The sequence below is a fragment of the Procambarus clarkii genome, chromosome 31 (assembly GCF_040958095.1).
Source record: "Procambarus clarkii isolate CNS0578487 chromosome 31, FALCON_Pclarkii_2.0, whole genome shotgun sequence".
Taxonomy (NCBI): Eukaryota; Metazoa; Arthropoda; class Malacostraca; order Decapoda; family Cambaridae; genus Procambarus; species Procambarus clarkii.
Window position 1 is genome coordinate 12,040,165 of NC_091180.1, and position 22,645 is coordinate 12,062,809.

Genomic DNA, 22,645 nt, shown 5'->3' on the forward strand with positions numbered 1-22,645 from the left:
AGCTTGTTTTGTTTCTGTTCCAGTGGTTTTGTAATTTTTGTCAATTAGTTTAATTTCACAAGTTGTCTCGTGTGTTCTTTCATCTCCGGCCTGCTAACCTTCCTGGTCTCTAGATCGCATCTTGGTTTTTCATTTGTCTTCATTCTTCTCTGTGGCCCCTTGAGCCTGGGGGTTTTGTTCTTGCTTTTGGGCCAGGTGGGCATTCTTTTATCTTTTGCAGTCTTCTTCTTTACTGGTTAGGAATGGGACAGCTGGCTTCTGGGTGTAAGCAAGAAAGGATCAATAGACGGTGCCAAGCCAGGAAGACTATGCAGCACCATGACTTCGTTTGATTTCTCGGACCTGTGTTGGGTAGGGTTACCCACCGTTCTTCTCTTTAGGGGTTTACTTCCTGCTGCTCTCCTCTGCCCCTGGTGAGCCCCATTTTTGTTCTCCACGGTGAGATAGCATCCAGGAAATTCAGGAGTCCTCCAAAAATCCAGCAATGAGTGTAATGAAGCACATTTTTTTTTTTTTTTTTTTTTTTGTGGGCTTTTCTGTGGCTCCCTGTTCCAAACCTCAGTTCAGGGGCTTTGGTTTCAACCTTGAGTGGCACATTCCTATTAGGTTTCACCAGCTGGACCCCAAGCTGCCAAGGTTATCACCTGGTGGTGGGGGGTGTAACTAGTGGGTGAATAACCTATTGTGTTCATAGTTGTCAGGATTGCTATTTTGTCCTTTCAGTTGTGCATTTTGGAGCACTCCACTTGTGATATTTCCTCTTGATTCTATGTTAAAGAAATTCCCCAGACTCCATGGGACCCTCTTGAGTATTTCTGCAGTAGGTTTTTATGACTCGTAAGGGCCTGATGGGTCGTGACATGGCTAGTGTAGATGGGTCTTCTCTCTTGCCTACTGTGGCACTGTATAAGTGGAAATATGCACTGTATAGACTGCTTATTCTGCCAACCAGGTGTTGCCATGTATGAAGACATCTATTCCCAGTTTCCCTTTATATTGCAGTTGCGTAAACCTTGTGGGTCCCGGGGGAAACACGCTTCTTCGGTGGAGGGATAGAGGTGAAATTAGAGGTTTAGTGAGGCCAGACTGAATCAACTAATCTAGTTAGCAGGTCAAGCCAAACTTGAGTCAAGCAGGCACTGTAGGGTCAGTAGCCTTACCTGGAGCATACTTGGAAAGGGTTCTGGAAGTTCTACTCCCTGAATGTGGCCTGGGGCCAGGTTCAACTTGTGATAACTTGGACCAACAAGCTGTTGCTTTGGAGCACCCTGCCGGCTGGGTGGTGGGCTGCTTTCAATAATTACTTTGAGCAGCCCGCAGGCCCACATATCCACTACATCCAGTTGGCCCAGCACTTATTGCATAAACATATCCGATTGCTTGTTGAAGAAGTCCACCTTTGTTCCAACAATATTTCTAATGCTTTCTGAACAGCTGTGGATCTCTGATATTCAGTATTCTCTGATTGTGCCCATGGCGCGCACTGCTCCTCACTGGTTCTATTCTACATTTTCTTCCCTATTTTTCATTCCAGTATGTTGTTATTCTACTGTTCAAATTTGGACTTCCAGTACCTTCCATGTATGTATTATTTGATACCTCCCTCATCTCCTTTTCAGAGTACGTGCTACATACTCTCCCTGCCTTGGTGTCTTCTTTTGATAATTACTGTACTTACTTTCAGAGATTACATTTTGAGAGCTTAAGAGACAGTCCCAATAATTTAGGTGTTTATCGTGTCTTATGTGTGCTGCATATGTTTTCCCTCTATTTCAGAGATCTCTCCTACACAAAAAGGGGAAGTGAGTACCGAGCAGTACTCAAGATGGGACAGCACCTGGGATTTAAATAGTATTAGCATTGCTGTGGGGGTCCCCTGGATATGAACATTCTCAAAATCCATCATATCATTATCCTGGCTGATGCTATATTTGCTTGGCTATGTTTACTGACCGTCAGGTCGTCAAATATAATTCCCAAATCTTTTACATGTTTTCCTTCTATGCGTGGGTCTGACTGTGTCTTGCACCCTGTATTTTGTTTAAGTTTCTTGTTTCCACTATACCTAAGTAAGTGGAACTTGTCACTGCTAAACATCATGTTGTTTTCTGTTGCCCAATCAAAAATTTTTTAATATTGGCTTGTAGTTTTTCAGTGTCTTTGACAGGAAATTTTCATGGTAATTTTTCTATCATCTGCAAAGGATGACACAAAGCTGTGACTAGTATTTTTGTCTGTATCTGATATAAGAATAAGAGCATTGATGCATGGACTGTGCCCTGGGGTACAGAGCTTTTCACTGCACACAGACTTGTTTTTAAGCATTTGATTGTTACCCTTTGCATTTTTGGGACAAAATTAAGAATCCAATGCCCCCATTTTACCCGCTATTCCTATCGATCTTATTTTATGGGCTCTCACTCATAATCCCATATATCAAATGCCTTAGGAAAGTCTGTGTATACAACATCTGCATTTTATTTTTCTTCTAATGCTTTTGTCATAATGGTTGAGTAATTACGGAAGACTAATCCGCTCTAAATCGATGTTGACCTGGGTTATGTTTATTGTTTTAAATAAAAATGGAGAGTTGATACCAGATCATTCTTTTTTATTAACTTGTGTTATGAGCAATGTTAAAGTAACTGGCCTACAGGTTTTTACCAAAGCTCTGCTACCTCATGGAGCTATATCTGCTGATTTAAGTGCTTGTAGAATCTTCTGTATCCAAGTTTTTTCTCTATTCTATACTGACCACTAGTTCTACTGGTACTTTAAAAATTTGTCTCGCTCAAATTTAGGATTTTAGGATTTTACTAATTTCTTTGTCACAGCTGAAGGTTTGTATGCACATAAGTATAGATAGGTCCAATACTAGTGGAGGATTCTGATTTATCATATGTAAACAAGTATTTTGGATTTTTCTTTATCTCTTGTATAGCTTTCCGTTTCATTTCCTCAGACTGGTATGATCACTTTAGTGTCTGCTCAATTTCTTCGATCTCCTTACTTAGATTTAGCTTTTTTAATTGTCCTGATTTTCAGGATTAGAGATTTTGCTTTCCAAATATCCCTTTGTTACTTGTCCCTCTATAAAATCCTTTCTGAATTGATATTTCTGACATCGCTCATCTAATGTCCTTTTGCTCTCATATTAGCATCTTGAAAGATATCTAGGTATTTGTTTACTGTTCTGTATCACCATAAAGGTTGCTAAATAATCTTCTAGGCTTATTGCTTTCTATTGACATTGGCCTCTACTGACTTCTATTGGCCTTGCTCACTCTTGAGGCCAGCATCTTTATGCTCTGCACTTATGCCCTGTACCCTCACTCTCACTTTAAATTATGGTTAGTTGACCTACGTGGGCCAAATATAACTGATCCTTGGCAACTCCAATATCGTGTCATTTGTCTTGTGTCGTCTTGGTCTTGTAATGACATTTAAGTGTTATTTAGAACCTTTTAATTATTCTGGAAGACGGTTCTGTTTAAAAATAATTATTCTGGCTTTTTGCTTTTTGATAATTATTGGTACCAATAATCACTTTGCCTCTAGCAATATTGATCTTCTGGTTATTCAAACCAAAGATATATGCATACTGTAATAGGAAAAAAAAAAGAGAGACTCCTGATGATGCTATTTTTTAATAATTAAAATTTATCCATGATGAAAGGAAATGAAGTACAATCACTGGAATAAATCTAATGGGAATAATGCTTCCAAACTATAGTAATTACTGAAGATAAAATATATCCTAATATAACCATTTAATCAACTAAAGAAAATAAATCTGTCTTTTCAGTCATATCAAATTTTATGAAGGGGGAGGTGGAGAAAGGGGAGGGTGGTATGATAAGGAGAGAGATGTAGTAAGTGGGGGAGGGGAGGGGGTAAGGAGTGTTAAGAGCAGATGGAAGGGGATTAGTTGGAAGGAGCATGGAATGGGAAGAAAGGGAAACGGTTAAGAGAAAGAGGGAGAAGTGTAGTAGTAAGATGGGAGTAGAGGGAAGGAAAATGATGGTGATGGAAGAGTACTATAATGAGGCAGAAATGGTGAAGGTGGGAGCTTGACAGTTAAAAACTTAACTACAGATCTCACTAGTGATAATATATTGAGCCTAGCCATAAAAAGGTTTAAATCTTGAAAAGTCAAGAAACCGTAAAAAATAGTAATAAAATATTTACCATTTATATTAATTGATGATGTTATACTTGATTAGTTTTATGTTTTTTAAGTATAATAATGCACTATTCAAACAGTCATTCCTCTACCATGCTGAATAACAAGTAATTATCAAAAGAAGGCACCTGCTGAATAACAAATGAAACCTTACTTTTATAATGCTGTATACTGATTTGTAACCAATAACATTCGCATGAAGCTGTAGGGTACCCCAAAGTTTGGCCACTACACACACCATAGTGAAGAGTAAGGGAGTGCCACTGCTGCACACCCCATACTCGACTTTGGTCAAGTCAACACGAGTTGTGTTGGGTGTTTGTTACCTACTGCCTAAGATAATACAAGGCTGTCCCAGAATTGGGCATCTTTCTATGACATCGAACTAATTTTTGTTTGCATTCATTAAACATTAATAAACACATGTTACAAATGCAAAATTTTTAAAAGTTAATCTTTTGTGTAGAAGCCTCACACTTGTAATGAATACACAAGAACACATCTTTGTGATGTCTCGTATCAAAGGATTGTACTACAATGAAATCAGAGAAAGATTTACAAAGAAATTTCACAGAATCAGTCCTACAAAGCAATTCATGAACTTGTGAACAAATTTAAAAACTGTTTTGCAAGGCTAAGGTTAGATTAAAAATATACATACTGTATATACAGCACATGTTCAAAGTTCCAGACAGCTTCTTTGGCTTCCTTAAAGACCAAGCAGAAGGAAGAGTAATAATTATTAGTTATATTATAATAATAATTGTTGTAATTACTAATTACTCTTCCTTCTGCTTGGTCTTGAAAGAAGCCAGCATCAGATGAAAGAGGGCTATGACTATCTCAGTCTGGAACCCGTAGGTGCGGGGCTCGGAAGTCCACCTCCTGGGGTTCGTGTGGCCCAAACTCTGCTTCGGGAGGCTAGAGTCATTCTTGCCCTTGCTGGGGTGGTCCTTCTCCGGCCCCAACCACGGTGATCTCCGGGTTTAGAGTCCCTGTGCCTTCTATTACCAACTTCAAAGATAACTCCGGAGCTGGAGCCTCTCGGGCAGTTCGCTTTTGCCTTCAACCTCGTTCTGACAGTTCCTGCGACAGCACTGGATCCAATCGTATTGGAGTTTGCCTTTCCAATGAAGACTTTCGGTGCTGTGGAGAAGGGGGGGACCTGCTGCTTGGGTAACAGCTTCTCCGTATCAACCTACCCTGGCTTTGCGCCCTGGAGAGGCCACTCCAGACCAACTACCAGAGCGCAACTCCATAGTCTCCTATGACTGATGGATGCCTACTACTACTACTACTGAAAGTTCTCAATAATGATTTGACTGAAAAGCAGATACTGTAGATTTATAAATCATATAAAAATTGGGTAAAAACCTGAAATTATGTAGGTTAATAGATTTGTCTATTTCACAGAAATGGCTAATTCTGAGGCACCTTGTATATTAATAAAAGTTAATTTACCACACAGCACTTTCCACACCATTGCCTTACAACTTCACTTGGCTAGGAGTACACACAATTAATCTTCGTAGCTTAACATAGCATTTCTTTGTGCAAATCTTGGGCGTGAATCCCTGGCATTTTGTGGCCCGTGTTTTATTACTAACCATGCTAACAGACTGTCTTCTTCTCAAAACACAGCTTCTTTTTTTAACATCATCTTCATTCTTACAATATAATTCAGCTTCTTTGTTTTGCAAGGGGTATCTGTGCCTTTTCATTTTTGGATGTATACACTTCTCTAGGGCATTGCAATGCCTTATGGCCTCCAAAGGAACCGAGAGTTTTTGCCAATTTCCAGTCAGCTTTAGGAATGTTTTTGCATCACTGACCTTATCCACGATAGTAAGGTCTTCATTAATCCATATATATTTTCTTTGATTGTCATCTGGAAGACTTTGTGAATGCGTAACACCACCTTCGTGTTGCAACTCGTCAATATTGTTATTTAAGTTTTGAAGTAGACTTGGGTTTGGATTCCTGCTTAGCGTTTTAAAAGCGATGTCTTTCACAGTTCGTCTTTTTTTACGACGAATCTGGAATTAAATATTAAATGTCAATTAAAACAAAAATCTTGAAAAACAAAAAAAATCCTCAAAAGGAGGTACAATGTTCATAAATGTGTGTAAACAATGGAAAGATCTTAATTAAAAAGAAAAAACACTGAATATAACAAAATGCATCTTTCTGGTAGGGTCTTTGTGGCTCCTCAAAACTAGCGTGCTGAGGTAACTCTTCTCAAATATGTCACATCAACCTTAGGAGTCCTGTATGGCCTCTACCAGGGACCAGAGCCAGAACTGGCACTCCCCTCTACCAGGGACCAGAGCCAGAACTGGCACTCCCCTCTACCAGGGACCAGAGCCAGAACTGGCACTCCCCTCTACCAGGGACCAGAGCCAGAACTGGCACTCCCCTCTACCAGGGACCAGAGCCAGAACTGGCACTCCCCTCTACCAGGGACCAGAGCCAGAACTGGCACTCCCCTCTACCAGGGACCAGAGCCAGAACTGGCACTCCCCTCTACCAGGGACCAGAGCCAGAACTGGCACTCCCCTCTACCAGGGACCAGAGCCAGAACTGGCACTCCCCTCTACCAGGGACCAGAGCCAGAACTGGCACTCCCCTCTACCAGGGACCAGAGCCAGAACTGGCACTCCCCTCTACCAGGGACCACAGAGCCAGAACTGGCACTCCCCTCTACCAGGGACCACAGAGCCAGAACTGGCACTCCCCTCTACCAGGGACCACAGAGCCAGAACTGGCACCTTCCTCTACCAGGGACCAGAGCCAGAACTGGCACTCCCCTCTACCAGAGGACCAGAACCAGAACTGGCACTCCCCTCTACCAGACACCAGAGCCAGAACTGGCACTCCCCTCTACCAGGGACCAAAGCCAGAACTGGCACTCCCCTCTACCAGGGACCAACCAGTGCCAGAACTGGCACTCCCCTCTTACAGAGACACAGGGAGCAGAGGATTGTTACAATCACCTTCACCAAAAAAATCCAGAAAGCAAGCAAGCAAATACAGACAACTACAAAGTTCACAAACAAAAGCACTGAAAGCTCTCTACAATGCTTCGCTCAGAAGTTAGGTCGAACCCCGCTAGTTATGACTGGCCACAAACAGGTCTTTTGCCTTTTGAGCTCTGCCTCACCGGGAACTTCCTGTTTCCGCAGCACCATAACCTTAGTTCAGAGCTGAAAGACCACGACCCAATGCATCTTGTGGTGTGGGGGGAAGAGAAACCACCGAAGAATAAGCATTTCACTACATCTAACACCGGTTTTTTGGAGGGACAGAACAATTACTCTCCTAAAGCTAAGTAACAGAGTAGAAGGAAAATACAAGACTTACCAGGAAGTAGTGAAAACAATACGGACAGAACAACAAGTTTTACCCAAAGTGCTTTGCATAATAGTGGCTTTATTAGTATGTGTAACTCCTTTCCCTACAATTGTACATTACCCCTTTGTTCTTTGTACAGGCATTCTTTTGAATAAAAATTTGAATATACTCAGAAAGATGAGACACCAGGATAAGAAACCTGACCCAGGGCAACAAACTCGACAAGGACCAGAGACACTGGCCAGGTAATAAGCTGCCAGGACCCTGTTAGACCTCCAAAACCCTTGATGTAAAATATCAGTCAATGACATTAGAAAACCCCTTACACAAAGCCTCAAACTCGCACTCATCATGAGCCAGAGGATAGACTGCAGGCAGGTTAGACTTAATGACACTGCACCCAATCTGGGATAAACATGCCTTTAAAGAGGGAACCAGGAAACTGGATAATCTGTGTGTCCACTGAAGCAGGAGGCATGTAGGTAATGACTAACTGCCGCAACTGAGAACAACCAGCCGGTGGCTGAGCGGACAGAACACTGCACTCGTGATCCTGTGATCCCGGGTTCAATCCTGGGCGCCGGCGAGAAACGACGGGCAGAGTTTCTTTCACCCTGATGCTCTGTTACCTAGCAGTAAATAGGTACCTGGGAGTCAGCTGTCACGGGCTGCTTCCTGGGGGGTGGAGGCCTAGTCTAGGACCGGGCCGCGGGGACACTAAAGCCCCGAAATCATCTCAAGATAACCAAGCCTGTCCTACACCCCCAGCACAAGCATCAACCAAAGGGTGCTTTCAGAAGCCAACCATCTCATTCATCTCGAGAAAAGGAGAAGGCTACAAAGAAACTGCTGAAAGAACACCTACACTTCTGGTGGAGAGCATAAATTTCCCTCACAAGACAACTGGAAACAACGGCCAATAAAAATAGAGCCCTGAGGAACACATCACGGAGCAAAGGAACAACCGAGAACCAAGGGTAGGAGATAAACACCGATACCCTATCAAGGAAACAAATACTGAATGCAAACAAGAGCAGTTTCTCCAAGACTGAATGAGAAAAGGTTGTAGTATTAGGCAGATGATCCCTAATCCTTCCAATCCACGTGTTAGTTTGCATGGGATCTGGTTGTTACCCAGCTTGTCAGGTTCAGGATCCTGATGAACTGGTGGGGTCTCCCAGTTGGTTCCGTTCCAGGTTTGGACTTGGGAGAGTTTTGTCTGGGGTTCATCTCTATCCCCGCGGCTCTGCTCTTTCTGCAGCATTGTTGTCTTTTAATGTTGGACAGGCCCCGGGTGACTCTTTGGTTAGTCGAGCAGTTGAGCCAGAGCTATGCTTGCATGGTATTTCTCCTAGGCAGGGTTTGGCTGCTGTACTGGTTCCTCTTGTTGCACCCATTTCACCGCTGCCGAAACCATCTGGATCAGGTCCTACCCACCCCGACAACCCGATGGGGGGGGGGGGCAGCTGAGTGAACAGTGCACGGGATTCATAGTCCTAAGGTTACGGGTTCAATCCCTGGTGGAGGCAGAAACAAATGGGCAGAGTTTCTTTCATCCTGATGCACCTGTTCACCTAGCAGTAAATAGGTACCTGGTAGTTAGACAGCTGCTATGGGTTGCTTCCTGGGGGTGTGTGTAACAAAAAGGAGGCCTGGTCGAGGACCGGGCCACGTGGACGCCAAGCCCCGAAATTATCTCAAGATAACCCTTTGTCGGTGCCTTTGTATCACCGGTTTTCTCTTCTGGCTTTTCAGGATTCAATTCCATGACCCCGTCCCACCCAGTCACTCGGTGTGTTCACAGACATCTTGGCTCTGGGTTGGGGGTTTGTGACCAGACCTCCCAGGGTTGGTGGTCGGAGCCGTTCTATCAGGTGCACAGAATAGTCTGAGTTTGTGGCTGTGAGGCAGGCCTGCAGAGGATTCAGCTGCCTCCCAGCTTCATTTTAACTCCTCTATGGTGATTTATTTCCTGAAATGAGAAGGGTTCACTTTGGTCGTAACCCTTTGGAGTTGGACTCTGCGTGTAGCTTGGCTTCTGGATTCTCTGGGTTTATTTCTCCATGTGGATCATGTTCAGGGGTATGTCAAGTTATCGTGGACAGGTTATCTCACTTTCATCCCATTTCCACTGATTGGACCATCAACGTGTCACTCCAAGACCAGTGTGGAACTAGCATCTCCCCTCCTACATGGCTTACATCTCCTACATCTCCTTACATCTCCTACATCTCCCTTAAACTGTGCAACGCGCCTGCAGGCAGACGTCTGGGGTGAGCAACACGCCTCCGGGTATTTTTATTTTTAGCGTTCCATTCAAAACTCCCGCGGCAACATGGGGTTCACATCAGCTTCCTCAGGGCTCTTGTAAACAGACGCCATCTTTAAAAAAAAATCGTGGGCCACATTCCCGGGTGTGAGAGCCTCAGTACTGAGTGAGGAACCAAGGCCGACGCACGCAGCATGAGCTCACAGCACTGCTGTTCAGCTTGTGACCACAGCATCGCCTAATAATGTCAATATATATATATAACTTGTATTATTTAGCCATGATAGTATTACAGAAGAGCCAGAGTGTGATGATAACTGTGTACAATGTTCAGATATCAGTGATTCAATGCTGTTCACAATGTTCACAGTGCTAGCCACAGCACCACCGCATTATTTCGTCCATCTAGGATTCTTCAAACGACTTCCTAGGTTCCTTTACAAAATAAACGTGTGGTCAGTTATTCATTTACAGGATTTAGTGACCAGTATTGTGATACCTGTAACAGCAGGATTGTGGTGATAATTAGCACTGCATAGTATTCTGGGAGGAGGAATTGTGGTGAGGGAGCATGGGAGAGAATTGAGGTAGCCTCACTATGTGGCAGCCACAGCTCTTTGTTTTGCTCATCATACTAGCTTAGTGGTTCACTATGGTGAACACATATGTACATGGGTACAGTATATACAATGTGTGTGTATATAGTGTAATAACAGCAACAGGAGTATGTTGGGAGGAACTATTTTGGTGAGGGAGGTGACGTCATAATCGTAGCGTCATGTGCTGTCTGCTGTGTGATTTCTCAGGCAGTGTATGGTGGCCACTGTAAAGTTTGGACACAATACCGGCTTACTTGCATAGTTCTGGTGAGTAAAACATGTAGAAAGGTATACGTAACATGTGTAAATAGTGTAATGAAAACAATAACGGTATGGTGGGAGGAGCAATGTTGGCGAGTATTATGTTGGAGGAGTGAGGGAGACTGGCTGGTGTGGCAGCTGACACTCGCCGAGTTCTGAGTGTGTTGATGGTGAATGTATATAGTATGTGACAGTGTATAGTGTGTAAATAGATTGTATATAACAAATTAGCATGGTGTATGGGAAATATGTACAACATATGTGTACACGTCATGCACGTAACACTGTCTTCGGACAGTACGAATGATTTACTGCCATAATATAGTGTACGTGTTCATTATACATAGGATTAGCAAGAAAAACAAATAAAATGTATTTGGAACTAGCACATGCTAGTGGCCCCGGGGGCATATGCCACAAGTGACTAGGGATTGATGACGTCACGTGCGAACTTACGGACCCCATAGCAGCCAAAGTACAATTTCGACTTTTTGTTAACACATCCATACTCAGGGAAGGGTTTTCAACACTTAAAAACTATTTTTTCCAGAGAATTTATTTCCTGCACACTAGGGGGGGGGGGGTTATATTTGGAAGCCGAGCAGTTGAGGGGTTAAGGAGCCACATAAGAGAAACCAACACTGGCTCAGCCTTGGTTTCTGGCTCTTCTAGTCCAGTGTCTGAACCCAGGAGTTTTTCCTTCTTAGCCTCTAATCAGCAGATCGGCCAAGCAACGTACCTTGCTGGTTCAACCTTTTCTTCTTCCTATGTATCTGGAGTTTCTGATGCAGGTTTATTGCCATTTGTATGATTAGTAGATGGCTGGGTTATTTTTTACCTCACCTGTGCATGTGTTCTTGCTGTAGAAGTATTATATTATTTAGTGCTCGTTTTGCCTCTTTCTGTCCCTTTCTTTGCCACTGTTCTTCAGTGTCCATTTAGGTGATCCTGTCCTTGGCATGGTTGTTTTTAGATCAGCATCTTATGCTTAATACTATCACTTTTTGTCATTTGGCAAAGCAGCTATTGCTTTGCTTGCATTCAGTATCAATATGGTTTTGGAGCTATTCCACAAGTTGTCTCAGGAGCTCTTTAACCTTCAACCAGCTAGGTTGAAGGTTAAAGCTCAGCTGTCCTTTCCCATTTTCTTTCTTTCCCTTTCTCTTCCTGAGCTGTCTTGGTCTTGACAGGGTTTTTGGCGTTTCTTTCCTTTCCTTAGTTCATGGCTGCCCCTTCGGCCAAGAATGTTTTTCTCAAAGCATTGTTTCTGTTGGCTCTCGCATCCAACTGCATAGTTGAGGAGCTTCCTGCTCTTCTCCGGTGGCATGGGCTCTGTTCTTTCAGATCTGTTGGAGAGTTTATTTGTCCGCAGCCACATTCATTTCCGGAAAAAAAATACTGGTTTCCATATGTCCTTTGGTGATTGATGCTTGATTGGTCTGGCTCATGGAGGGGGGGGGGGCGCTTTTATTGTGTATGGTGGTGGCACTTCATTGCTACCTGCATGCCATCAGATCTGCCTCAGTGGATGCCTTGTTGGTCGATACTGTTTCCTTGGTCCCCTGTTCCAAGACTCGTATTTCTCAGATTGTTCAGTGTCATCAAATCTAGCTAGCCTGCAGTCTACCCTCGAGTCCATGATGTACCTAAGCATGCTGCATTGACATCGGTCATCTCCAACATGTCGTGGGCTAAGATTCTGGCTTGAATGACATACAGCAATCCGGATTGTTTCAGGTTTGTATACCATGTGCTGAAATTGTAACCTGTTATTGGCCAAACACGCATTACTCTACTAGAAATAAATGCTAATACAGATAGTTAAAAATGACAACACATGTTTTGACATTCAGTACATAATTATTATTATTTTTATGTACACAAATGATTCAGCCACAAAATGGTAATAACAAATACTGTACTAAAGAAACTGAACAATGTTAATCCAGACCTGTTTTAAAAGTCCAATGAAACACACACACACACACAGAAACAGCTTCAAGCTTAACAAGACACACTAGGATAGTAAACAGGAGACGCTTCTTCACCCATAAGGTAAGGTAATTATCAAAAGAAGGCACCAAACCGGGAAGGCTATGTAGCACCATCAAAGTGCGAAATAATCAGAGGGCGCTAAATATCACCAAGAATGCCAATATGAGAACAAAAACGCATAAGGCGAACTATATCAAAAGTATCCGATTCACCTAGAATTCTATCGAGGGACGGTCGGAAAGCAAGACACACGCTCGTCCTGGAAGTCAGGACATTCAACAAGGATATGCACAACTGTAAGAGGGACAACGCAATTCGGACAATAAGGAGCAGGGCAGCGCTCCATTAAGTGACCGTGGGTTAAGCGGGTATGACCAACCCGCAGCCGTGCCAAAGCAGTTTCCCACCGCCGGTTACGGTGGTAGGAGGAAGGCCTCTTCACCCATAAGGTTATAAATTCATGGAATTGCCATCTTGACAAAGCTGTAAATGCTAAGGCAGTACTCCAGTGCTCCTGAAAAGCAGTCGGGTTCCTTGTCCCCATCAAGGCCACTAGGGATGAGCCATGGATAGCCGAGCCATGGATAGCCGTGCCTTGTGAGTAATTTGTCTAGGTTTGAGTCCTGGCCAGGGAGGACTGTATGGACATCAATCCTTAACTGTTTGCCCTTATTTGTGCACCCGTAATTGGGTACCTGATAACCGACTGATGGGTCATGTTCCAGGGAAAACTAGTAGGCAAGGCTTACCATGAGCTATGGTAAGGGGAAAGCTCTCAGCCTACTAACAGGAATCAGAAGCCATCTGTTCCTGTATTTGCCCATGTAAAAAGAAAAGAATCTGAGATGAAGTGGAAAAAATGGAACCAGTTGCCTGAACTGATATGAAAGTATATAATGTACTAGTTCTTATCCCATAAAAGGATATTCAGAACCAAAAGTGAGGATAATATACTGTACATTAAAAGAAAATAAATTAATCTTGTGTACCCGAATTCCCCCATGACAATAAAATACATTTAATTGGGAGACAAATATTGTTAATATCATTACCTTCCGTGGGGTGGGTGCAATTGTCAGGTCCGGTAAGCTGTCACTATCAGAGTCCATCACACTAACAAAGTCCTCCTCTTCTTCCTCCTGTTCAGTTTCACTGTTAATGTTTAAATTCTGGTTCTGTGGAGCTGAAAGAAGTGAATTATTAATATAATAAAATAAGCTTTTCCCTTAAGAGATACAGTTTAAGTAAAAGTACTGTATTGGCATGCCTCTTTAAATCTGTATGGATTTTTGGAAATTGGTTGTAAATCTAAGCAAATCAAATGCTATTTTTCCATAAGCCACCTACTAAACCAACATATATCACTAATTTTGTTAGTATTGCACATTTACTATTAAAACACATCATCAATTAGGTTTGAGCCTATTTTTAACCAGAGTTCTCTTAAACAATTTTAGAACATAACCACTGCACTGCGCAGTGCACCTTGAGGCTCTGGACGGGTGGTGCACAACATGCCTTGAGGCTCTCGATGGGTGGTGCACAACGTGCCTTGAGGCTCTTGACAGGTGATGCACAATGTGCCTCAGGGATCTCGAGTATAGCGTATCATTCATAACTCCTGTGGCTACATGGGGGCTCACATGAAATCCTCAGGGCTCTCCTAAACAGATGCCATTTTTTTTTTTTAAATCGTGGGAAACATTCCCAGGTGTGAAGGCCTCAGTACTGAGTGAGTAATGGTGCATGCAGCATGAACTCACAGCACTGCTGTTCAGCTTGTGACTACAGAATTGCCTAAAAATGTCCAAATATACATGTATCTGGTATTATTTAGCCATGATAGTATTACAGAAGAGCCTGACTGTGATAAAGACTGTGTACAATGTTCAGATATCAGCAAATAAATGTTGTTCAAGATGTTCACAGCGCTAGCCACAGCACACTGCCATTATTTTGTCCATCTAAAATTTTTCAAACGACTTCTCATGTTTCATTACAAAATAAACATGTGGAAAATTATTCATTTACATGATTTAGTGACCAGGATTCTGATAATAGCAGGATTGTGGTGAGAATTAGCGATGCGGGAGGAGTATTGTTGGTGAGGAAAGGAGGGAGATAGCGTTGTCTGCTGGCCGGTGTGTGCCAACATGTTATTGTCTGGAATCACGATACCAGCTTAGTGGTTCGCTATGGTGAACACAAATATAGATACTGTACTTATATATATGTGTGTATAGAGTGTAATAAAAGCAAAAGGAGTTTGTTGGGAGGAGCTATTTTGGTGAGGGAGTGGGTGAAGCTGTCATCTGCTACCTGTTATGTGACTTGTCATGCAGTGGCCACTATGCTGTTTGGTCATCATAGCAGCCTAGTTGCACAGTTATGGTGAATAAAACACGTAGAAATACCTATACAGTATATAACATGTGTAAATAGTGTAATAAAAACAATAACAGAATGGTGGGAGGCAGAATGTTGGTGAGTGGATGTCTAAGGTGGAAGGGAGTCAGCCAGCAGATTGCTGACTGCTGTGTCGTGACCGCTCTTGTTGTTTTGGGCTCACTATACCAACTTAATAGTTTGTTGTGGTGAACACGTGTAGATAGGTATATATACAATATGTACATATAGTGTAATAACAGCAAAATCACTGATTGATCATAGAATATAATATACATGTCACACATATGAGCCCCATAATTTTCAGCATTGTGATGTTCCACACATTGAACTATATAAATTCCAAAAATTACACACTTTTGAATATTACAGCAAAAATGAATGAGAAACTTCAAAATAATTGTGAAACATTATATTCGTGGCAACTGCCGCCCCACAGGGTGGCGTGGCCTGCTTGATGGGGTTCTGGGAGTTCTTCTACTCCCCAAGCCTGGCCTGACTAGTGACCTTCAGCGCTCCATCACTCAACGGCCATAATTTGCTCAACTTCCCAGCTCCATCGCGGCTAATGCATGTCACATAAAATATTTTTTTTGTTTAGTTCCCCGTGATCAGAGTCTGCATTTTAACAATATAAGATAAAATAATTTTTTGGAAAAATTTACATCCTGCAACCATGGTTTTGTCATATTTTAATGCAGAGCAATGCAGTGGATAAGAAAAGAAAAACATCGGAAAGATGTAACTTGTAGATACAAAGTAAAGTTGCAAACGATAAGAGAAGTTCAGTAGTAGTTCACACTAGCATGATAAAGGAACACAAAAGTTTTGCTTTCATTTATCCCAGATTTTCCAGGAAAGCTGTGTTATGAGTGGTATTAACAAAAACAGCAGTGAATGTAATGAAATGCCTTTTTTTTATGAACTTCCTCTGTATCTCCCTGAGTTAGCCACCTGGAGTCCTCCAAACTCAAGATATTGTACCACACCAAGCTTCAGTGAATTCCAAACACCTACCACAAACCAGTACCAAAATTGGACAGATGGAAACCACGTACATAACTCAAGCGTCAAATCATAACATAGAACGAAAAGGCAATGTAAAGGATCTGGGTGTACTCATGTCGGAAGACCTTACCTTTAACCCTCAAACCGCGCATATCATATATAAATGATATCAGTGACAAAACCGAAACCGCGCAAATCATTTATATATGATTTCGTGTCTAGCGCTATAATTTAAACGCCCCGCCTGGGATAGGGGCAGCTATAGTACAGCCACGACCAATAGTTGCCAGATGCCACCTAGAAAAAAGATCCAGGCCAACATTCTTGGGTGTTACAGCGTCAGTATTGAGCAAGCCACCAAGGCTGGCGCACGCAGCACGAGCTCACAGCACCGCTGTTCAGCTTGTGACCACAGCATCGCCTACAAATACCATAATATAATGATGCTGCTATTATTTAGCAGTGATAGTATTACTGAAGCCCCCCTGACTGTGATAAAACTGACCAGGATTCTGATAATAGCAGGATTGTGGTGATATTTAGCGCTGTGCTCCATGGAGGGAGGAGTAAGGCTGTGGGAGGGAGGGTTGTGGCGTCATTTTCTGACTGTGTGTGGCCACCATTTATTGACTGCACTCACCATACCAGCTTAGTGGTTCGATATGGTGAACACAAATGTAGATACTTATATATAACGTGTGTATAGTGTGAGATAACAGCGAGAGGAGTAGGTTGGGAGCCGCCATTTTGGTGGGGGAGGAGCGTCGTCTGCATGACTTGGCATGTTCTTTACTGATGGCCACTATGGTCTTTGGGCACCATACCAGCTTATTTGTTCAGGTATGGTGAATAAAACAGGTAGATACTTATATATAATGTGTGTATATAGCGTAATAACACCACAAACAATATTGTTGAAGGACAAATATTAGTGCGTCTGGCCTTGAGGGCGGCCGCCGATCAGCTTACTGTGTGAGTAGCTACGTCTTATGGCCTTCACTCACCATACAAGCTTAGATGTACAGTTATGGTGAACAAAACATGTAAATACGTATATATAATGTCTGTGTATAGTGAATAAATACAGAGAGTATTGTGGGAGGTGAATGAGGGTGAGTGAGGTGGTGTTGAGGGATGGAGTGGCAGTGAGTGGCTCGCTGGTGTTTGGCGATCACTCCTCGTTGCTTTTTGACTCACAAGACCAACTTAGTAGTTCGTTATGGTGTACAAAACATGCAGATACTTATATACAACCTGTGTATATAGTGTAACAACAGCAAAACTATTTGTTTATTGTTTTATGAACATAATAATTGAATCACTAATATGCACACCATAATTTTGAGTACAGCGATGGTTCACACATTTTATAATATAAATATACCACAATTCACTGTATGGAATAATATTACTGCAAAAAAACTAAGAAAAAATCAATCAGAGACATTGAAATAATTAGGTAATAATATATTTGTGGTCCCTGCCGTCTGACAGCTCGGGCGGAGTAGACCTCGTCTTTCGAAGGCTCTGCCAACGCCCCTTTTTTGCCACACTTCCCTACCCTATTGCGGCTAAAATATGCCACCTACGATTTTTTTTTGTTATTTTTTCCGTGATCAGGGAACAAAAATGAACACTTCTATAAGACGAAAGAATTTTTTTATTTTATTTTTTTTTGTTGCGCCTGTGGGTGTGAATTCCATTTGGGCCCCTAGTGGTTTGAGGGTTAAAGAACACAATAAAGTAGCCGTCACAACTGCAAGAAAAATGACAGGTTAGATAACAAGAACTTTTCACACTAGAGATGCTATACCGATGATGATACTTTTCAAAACGCTTGTGCTCTCTAGAGTGGAGTACAGCTGCACAATGACAGCCCCTTTCAAAGCTGGAGAAATTGCTGACCTGGAGAGCATGCAGAGATCCTTTACTGCTAGAATCCACTCAGTAAAACACCTAAACTATTGGGACCGACTAAAGAGCCTAAAACTGTACTCTCTTGAGCGCAGGCGGGAGAGGTACATAATAATTTACACGTGGAAAATATTAGAGGGGCTGGTCCCAAACCTGCACACAGAAATAACATCACATGAGACCAGAAAACATGGCAGGATGTGCAGAATACCCCCGTTGAAAAGCAGAGGTGCAACAGGTACTCTGAGAGAGAACTCTATCAACATCAGAGGCCCGTGACTGTTCAACACGCTTCCACTTCACATAAGGGGCATAACTGGCCGACCCCTCACAGTGTTCAAGAGAGAACTGGATAAGCACCTCCAAAGGATACCTGATCAACCAGGCTGTGACTCATACGTCAGGCTGCGAGCAGCCGCGTCCAACAGCCTGGTTGATCAGTCCAGCAACCAGGAGGCCTGGTCGACGACCAGGCCACGGGGACGCTAAGCCCCGGAAGCACCTCAAGGTAACCTCAAGGTATGGGGGTATTATAAACCCCTAATCTTCCCCTGATGGAGAGATGAGATACCCATTTTTGTGGGTATTAGAAACCACCACAGTAACCAATGGGTAAAGGCCACCAGAACGGCAGTGCGTGATCAAACAAGCAACTGCTTGCATAACATTTCCAGAGGAAATCTACTAGCAAGAGGCATCTCATCATTTACAATGTGGGATTCTTGGGGAAGCTCCCCTTTGTATCACCCCAAAAGATACAAAAGTAGGGGTGGGGTGGGAAAAAAAGATAGAGAGAAAGGAAGGGGGGACCGGCAAATGGGTGGCAAAACCATAGAGCTCACAGATGAAATTGACATCTTGGGAATGAGGTTCGACACTTCAATGACAATGAAGAGCAATGTGCTTAACCTAGCTCAAAAGGCAGCCAGGAAACTTACAGCCCTACAGTGCATCTCACCTTCTTGACAGCAGGGGATGCAAAACCTTATATGAAGTACAAGTTCACTCTCATCTAGAGTATGCACCCCTTTCCTGGATTGCCTGTCCCTCATCATTCATCAGACTGTTGGACAAAGTGGAGAGACGGGCAAGAAGGCTTACCTCTAGTCTTGACCAAGTCTGGTGGGAACGATCTGAACATCAGAGCCTGCAACACTGTCATGACGTTGGTGGTCTTACTGTCAAGTACAAGGCCAACATCCTCAAAGTTCTGCACCTGGCCCAACTCTGTGGAGTATCAGTAGTTGCCACCCGTAGCACTAGGCTCTCGACCATCAACAGTCTCATGCTGCCTTTCTCAAGAACATCACTCCATCAGTGATCATTCACTTCGAGGCTGACTCGCACCTGGAACTTGTTCGCACATCTGCTTGATACCTGCTTGATGGGGTTCTGGGAGTTCTTCTACTCCCCAAGCCCGGCCCGAGGCCAGGCTTGACTTGTGAGTATCAACATCAGATTGATACATGGGAGATCAGGTCAACTGATCACATGAAAGCTCTGACACACAGTTGGCTACAGGCTCATCCTGTTCCTTATATGATTGTTACATAATGTTGTTAACATTAAAGACTATTCCTACTGATGCATATAACAGGCTCATGAAATAAATGGGCCTCTATGAGCTGAGGTAGGATAACAGCTCTTGCTTGCAGTTTCACTAGGCATGTCATTTGACAGCTCTTGTGAACCCCTAGTCTTAATTTATTTTTTTAAATTTGCCCCGAGGGGCGAGTTGGGTAATTGGACAGCGCCACTCGTTCTGTGAGTGGTCGGGCTTCTAGTGTTGACAAGAGTTCTCTCTATTACACCTCTGGTTTTCAATGGGCCTGCCATGCCTTCTGGTCTCATGTGGTGTTATTTCTGTGTGCAGATTTGAAACCAGCCCGTCTAATATTTTCCATTTGTAAATTATTGTGTGTATCACCCACCTATGTTCTAGAGAATACAGATAGACCCGGGTACAGTCGGGTACCTCATCTTGTTTTGCTGTAATTACTAATAGTGTTATAAAATACATATATTGTATACACTGTAGGCCTACTTACTTTGGGTACCCTCCTGCACATCTTTACAATCTATTTTTCTAATGGGAATAACCACCATATGCTGCAGGATCTCTTGGTCGCTGAACACACACGTGGCTCTGTGCTGCTGTAGTGGTGATGCAGCACTGCCTATGGAGCCAAGAGCCAACTTTGAATCTGTATAGAACAAATGAAGTGCCTAAAACACACATTAATCCTTAAAACACAGCCATCTTCATTTGTTGATTTTCTGAGCCACTGAAATCATTATACAATCCTTGTATAAGAGTTTCAATAGTGTCAGATTTGTATACTAATGATGTTAATATGGCTATAATAGAGTTCGAGTACAGTACATGCATTACATGGATGTAATGGAGTTGACAAAGGCACATAAAATCCTGCTCTTGTTTTTAAGATGGCTTACTGTGCAAATGTGGTTGTCATTTGACTTGTTACATAGTTTGTATATCAATGATGTCCAAATGATTTCCACATCTTTATCTGGGTGCAATATAGTTGACCAGGACCAATACAAAAATCCTTCTTACTGGTCTTTATCGCCAATGTTTGCATCCATACGATGCCATAAGTCTCTCTAAATGACATGGCATCACCCAGGACCCATGTGCTTGCATCACCACTCTCAGTATTCACAAGGTTGCTATTGCACAGGCACGTATCTCCATCTCCAAGGTTCGTCCCACAAAGAATCGGCAGAAAATATTGAGTCCATGGAAAAAACTGAAGTGGTTCTAGTAGAAGTAGTGATAATGATGACAACGATGATGATGTGACACTATCTTGGTAACTGGGAAGTGATAGTCACTGTGGCTATAACAGGAGAGTTCAGTTGGAACAAAAGTGAGGGAGGCAAAGTAAATGCCGATTAGGATTTACATGTATAGGGTTTAAAGGTACGCTCCATGCCTCGAGAATAGACAGAAGGTGCCTTGGTCTGGGAAGATGGAGGCAGCTTTGGAGAAAGTTGGAAAAGTGGAGGCACTGCTGTGCTGGTAAAAAAAAAAAAAAAATAAAGGTAAAGGAATTAATAATCAACAACCCACAAGAAATTGACATACTGTAATGGCACTGCTCATTTGGAATCAGGATGATAAACTGGAAAATCACAAATACCAACAGCCCACCAGCAACACATGAACAAAGGAGGAGGAGCTGGATGACAAACAAGAGGGCCTCAATGTTCATGAGAGAGAGATTATAGAAAGATCAGAAAACAGAAAATTCACAACTGATGATGCGCTATGATTCCATCATCGCAATTATTTAATATTGTAATTGATACAGATAGCTATGATAGCATCATAGAAGATCCTGACTGCAATAATGACTATGTACAATGTTCAGATATCAGTGAACACTGTGCTGTTTATGTTCACAAGTGTGACAAACAGCCACAGTACTCTTGCCATTGTTCGGTACATCTTCACATCATGAAACAACCTCATGTTCCTTTAGAAAATAAGCTTGAGCAAAATGATTCATATTCATGATTTAGTCACCAGAATGCTGATAATACCAACATTGTGCCCGGAAATAAAGTTTAATATAATGGAAACACACTTCACATGACTGAGTCGAAAGTGTCACTGTCATGTATGTGTCACGTACATGATGGGACAGTATGATGAGTCGGGTATGAACGAATGTTCGTCGTCTGTGCCTTGTGGCACAGACGACGAACAACCCTCATCTCATAAAAAGCGAGAGCGGGGACTATGTACCCGGTGGGAGAGCCTGATGGACCAAACTCTCACAAGTCAAGCCTGGCCTCAGGCCGGGCTAAGGGGAGTAGAAGAACTCCCAAAACCCCATCAAGCAGATATCAAGCAGGGTTCTGGGGCACCCCCAGAGGCCCGCTAACCTGTGTGTGGGACTACCAGGCCCTGAAGGGTACAATTCAAACAGGACACCCAGGCACTGGAACACTACACCAATACTCTTAAAAGTGCTATGTAAATTAACCCAGCCTACCTGAGGCGGCTAGGAAAACCTACCGTGGTGCCAAGATGCTCCCCACCATGGGGAAAAGACAGAAGGTGAGGGCCACCACAAGCGAGGAGGACCTCTAAGGGAATGTCACCTGAACACTCCAGACTAAGATTGATCCTGGCAGCACTAGAGCAGTACAGTACTAGAGAGTGTACAGGGAAGAAAACCCTGAGCACATGCAGCTCCAAGTGCTATAAACTCAGTGATTTTACACAGGTAAAATCATGTAAACTTCTCGACCACAAACAAGGGTTACAGGTCAACAAGTTGGCCCCATCATATCAGGTCAAAATTAATTAATTCCTTTGTGAAATCTGCCCATGGAGCACATGCAATATAAGGCTGTCATGCTAGACATGCTGTGAGGCTTGACAAGCTGTCAGCTTAGACAAGCTGTCAGCTTACACAAGCTGTCAGGCTAGACAAGCTGTCAGCTTACACAAGCTGTCAGGCTAGACAAGCTGTCAGCTTAGACAAGCTGTCAGGCTAGACAAGCTGTCAGCTTAGACAAACTGTCAGGCTAGACAAGCTGTCAGGCTAGACAAGCTGTCAGCTTAGACAAGCTGTCAGGCTAGACAAGCTGTCAGCTTACACAAGCTGTCAGGCTAGACAAGCTGTC

The 22,645-nt window shown here is 42.9% G+C and overlaps 1 protein-coding gene across 5 annotated transcripts in view; it reads right to left on the bottom strand.

Annotated features, from left to right (window-relative positions):
• Positions 1–3,628: 3,628 nt before the first annotated feature.
• Positions 3,629–22,645, bottom strand: part of LOC123749106 (uncharacterized) — a 55,738-nt gene continuing 36,721 nt past the window's right edge. For 2 of the 5 annotated variants that reach the window (XM_069334339.1, XM_069334341.1), the window contains exons 3-5: positions 20,035–20,190; positions 13,711–13,841; positions 3,629–6,219 (exon numbers count right to left, since the gene is read on the bottom strand). In XM_069334339.1, coding sequence (XP_069190440.1) covers positions 5,671–6,219; positions 13,711–13,841; positions 20,035–20,190 — 836 coding nt within the window. In that variant the 3' untranslated portion in view covers positions 3,629–5,670. The remainder of the gene's footprint in view (positions 6,220–13,710; positions 13,842–20,034; positions 20,191–22,645) is intronic. The other 3 variants (XM_069334342.1, XM_069334343.1, XM_069334340.1) reach the window with 2 other exon arrangements.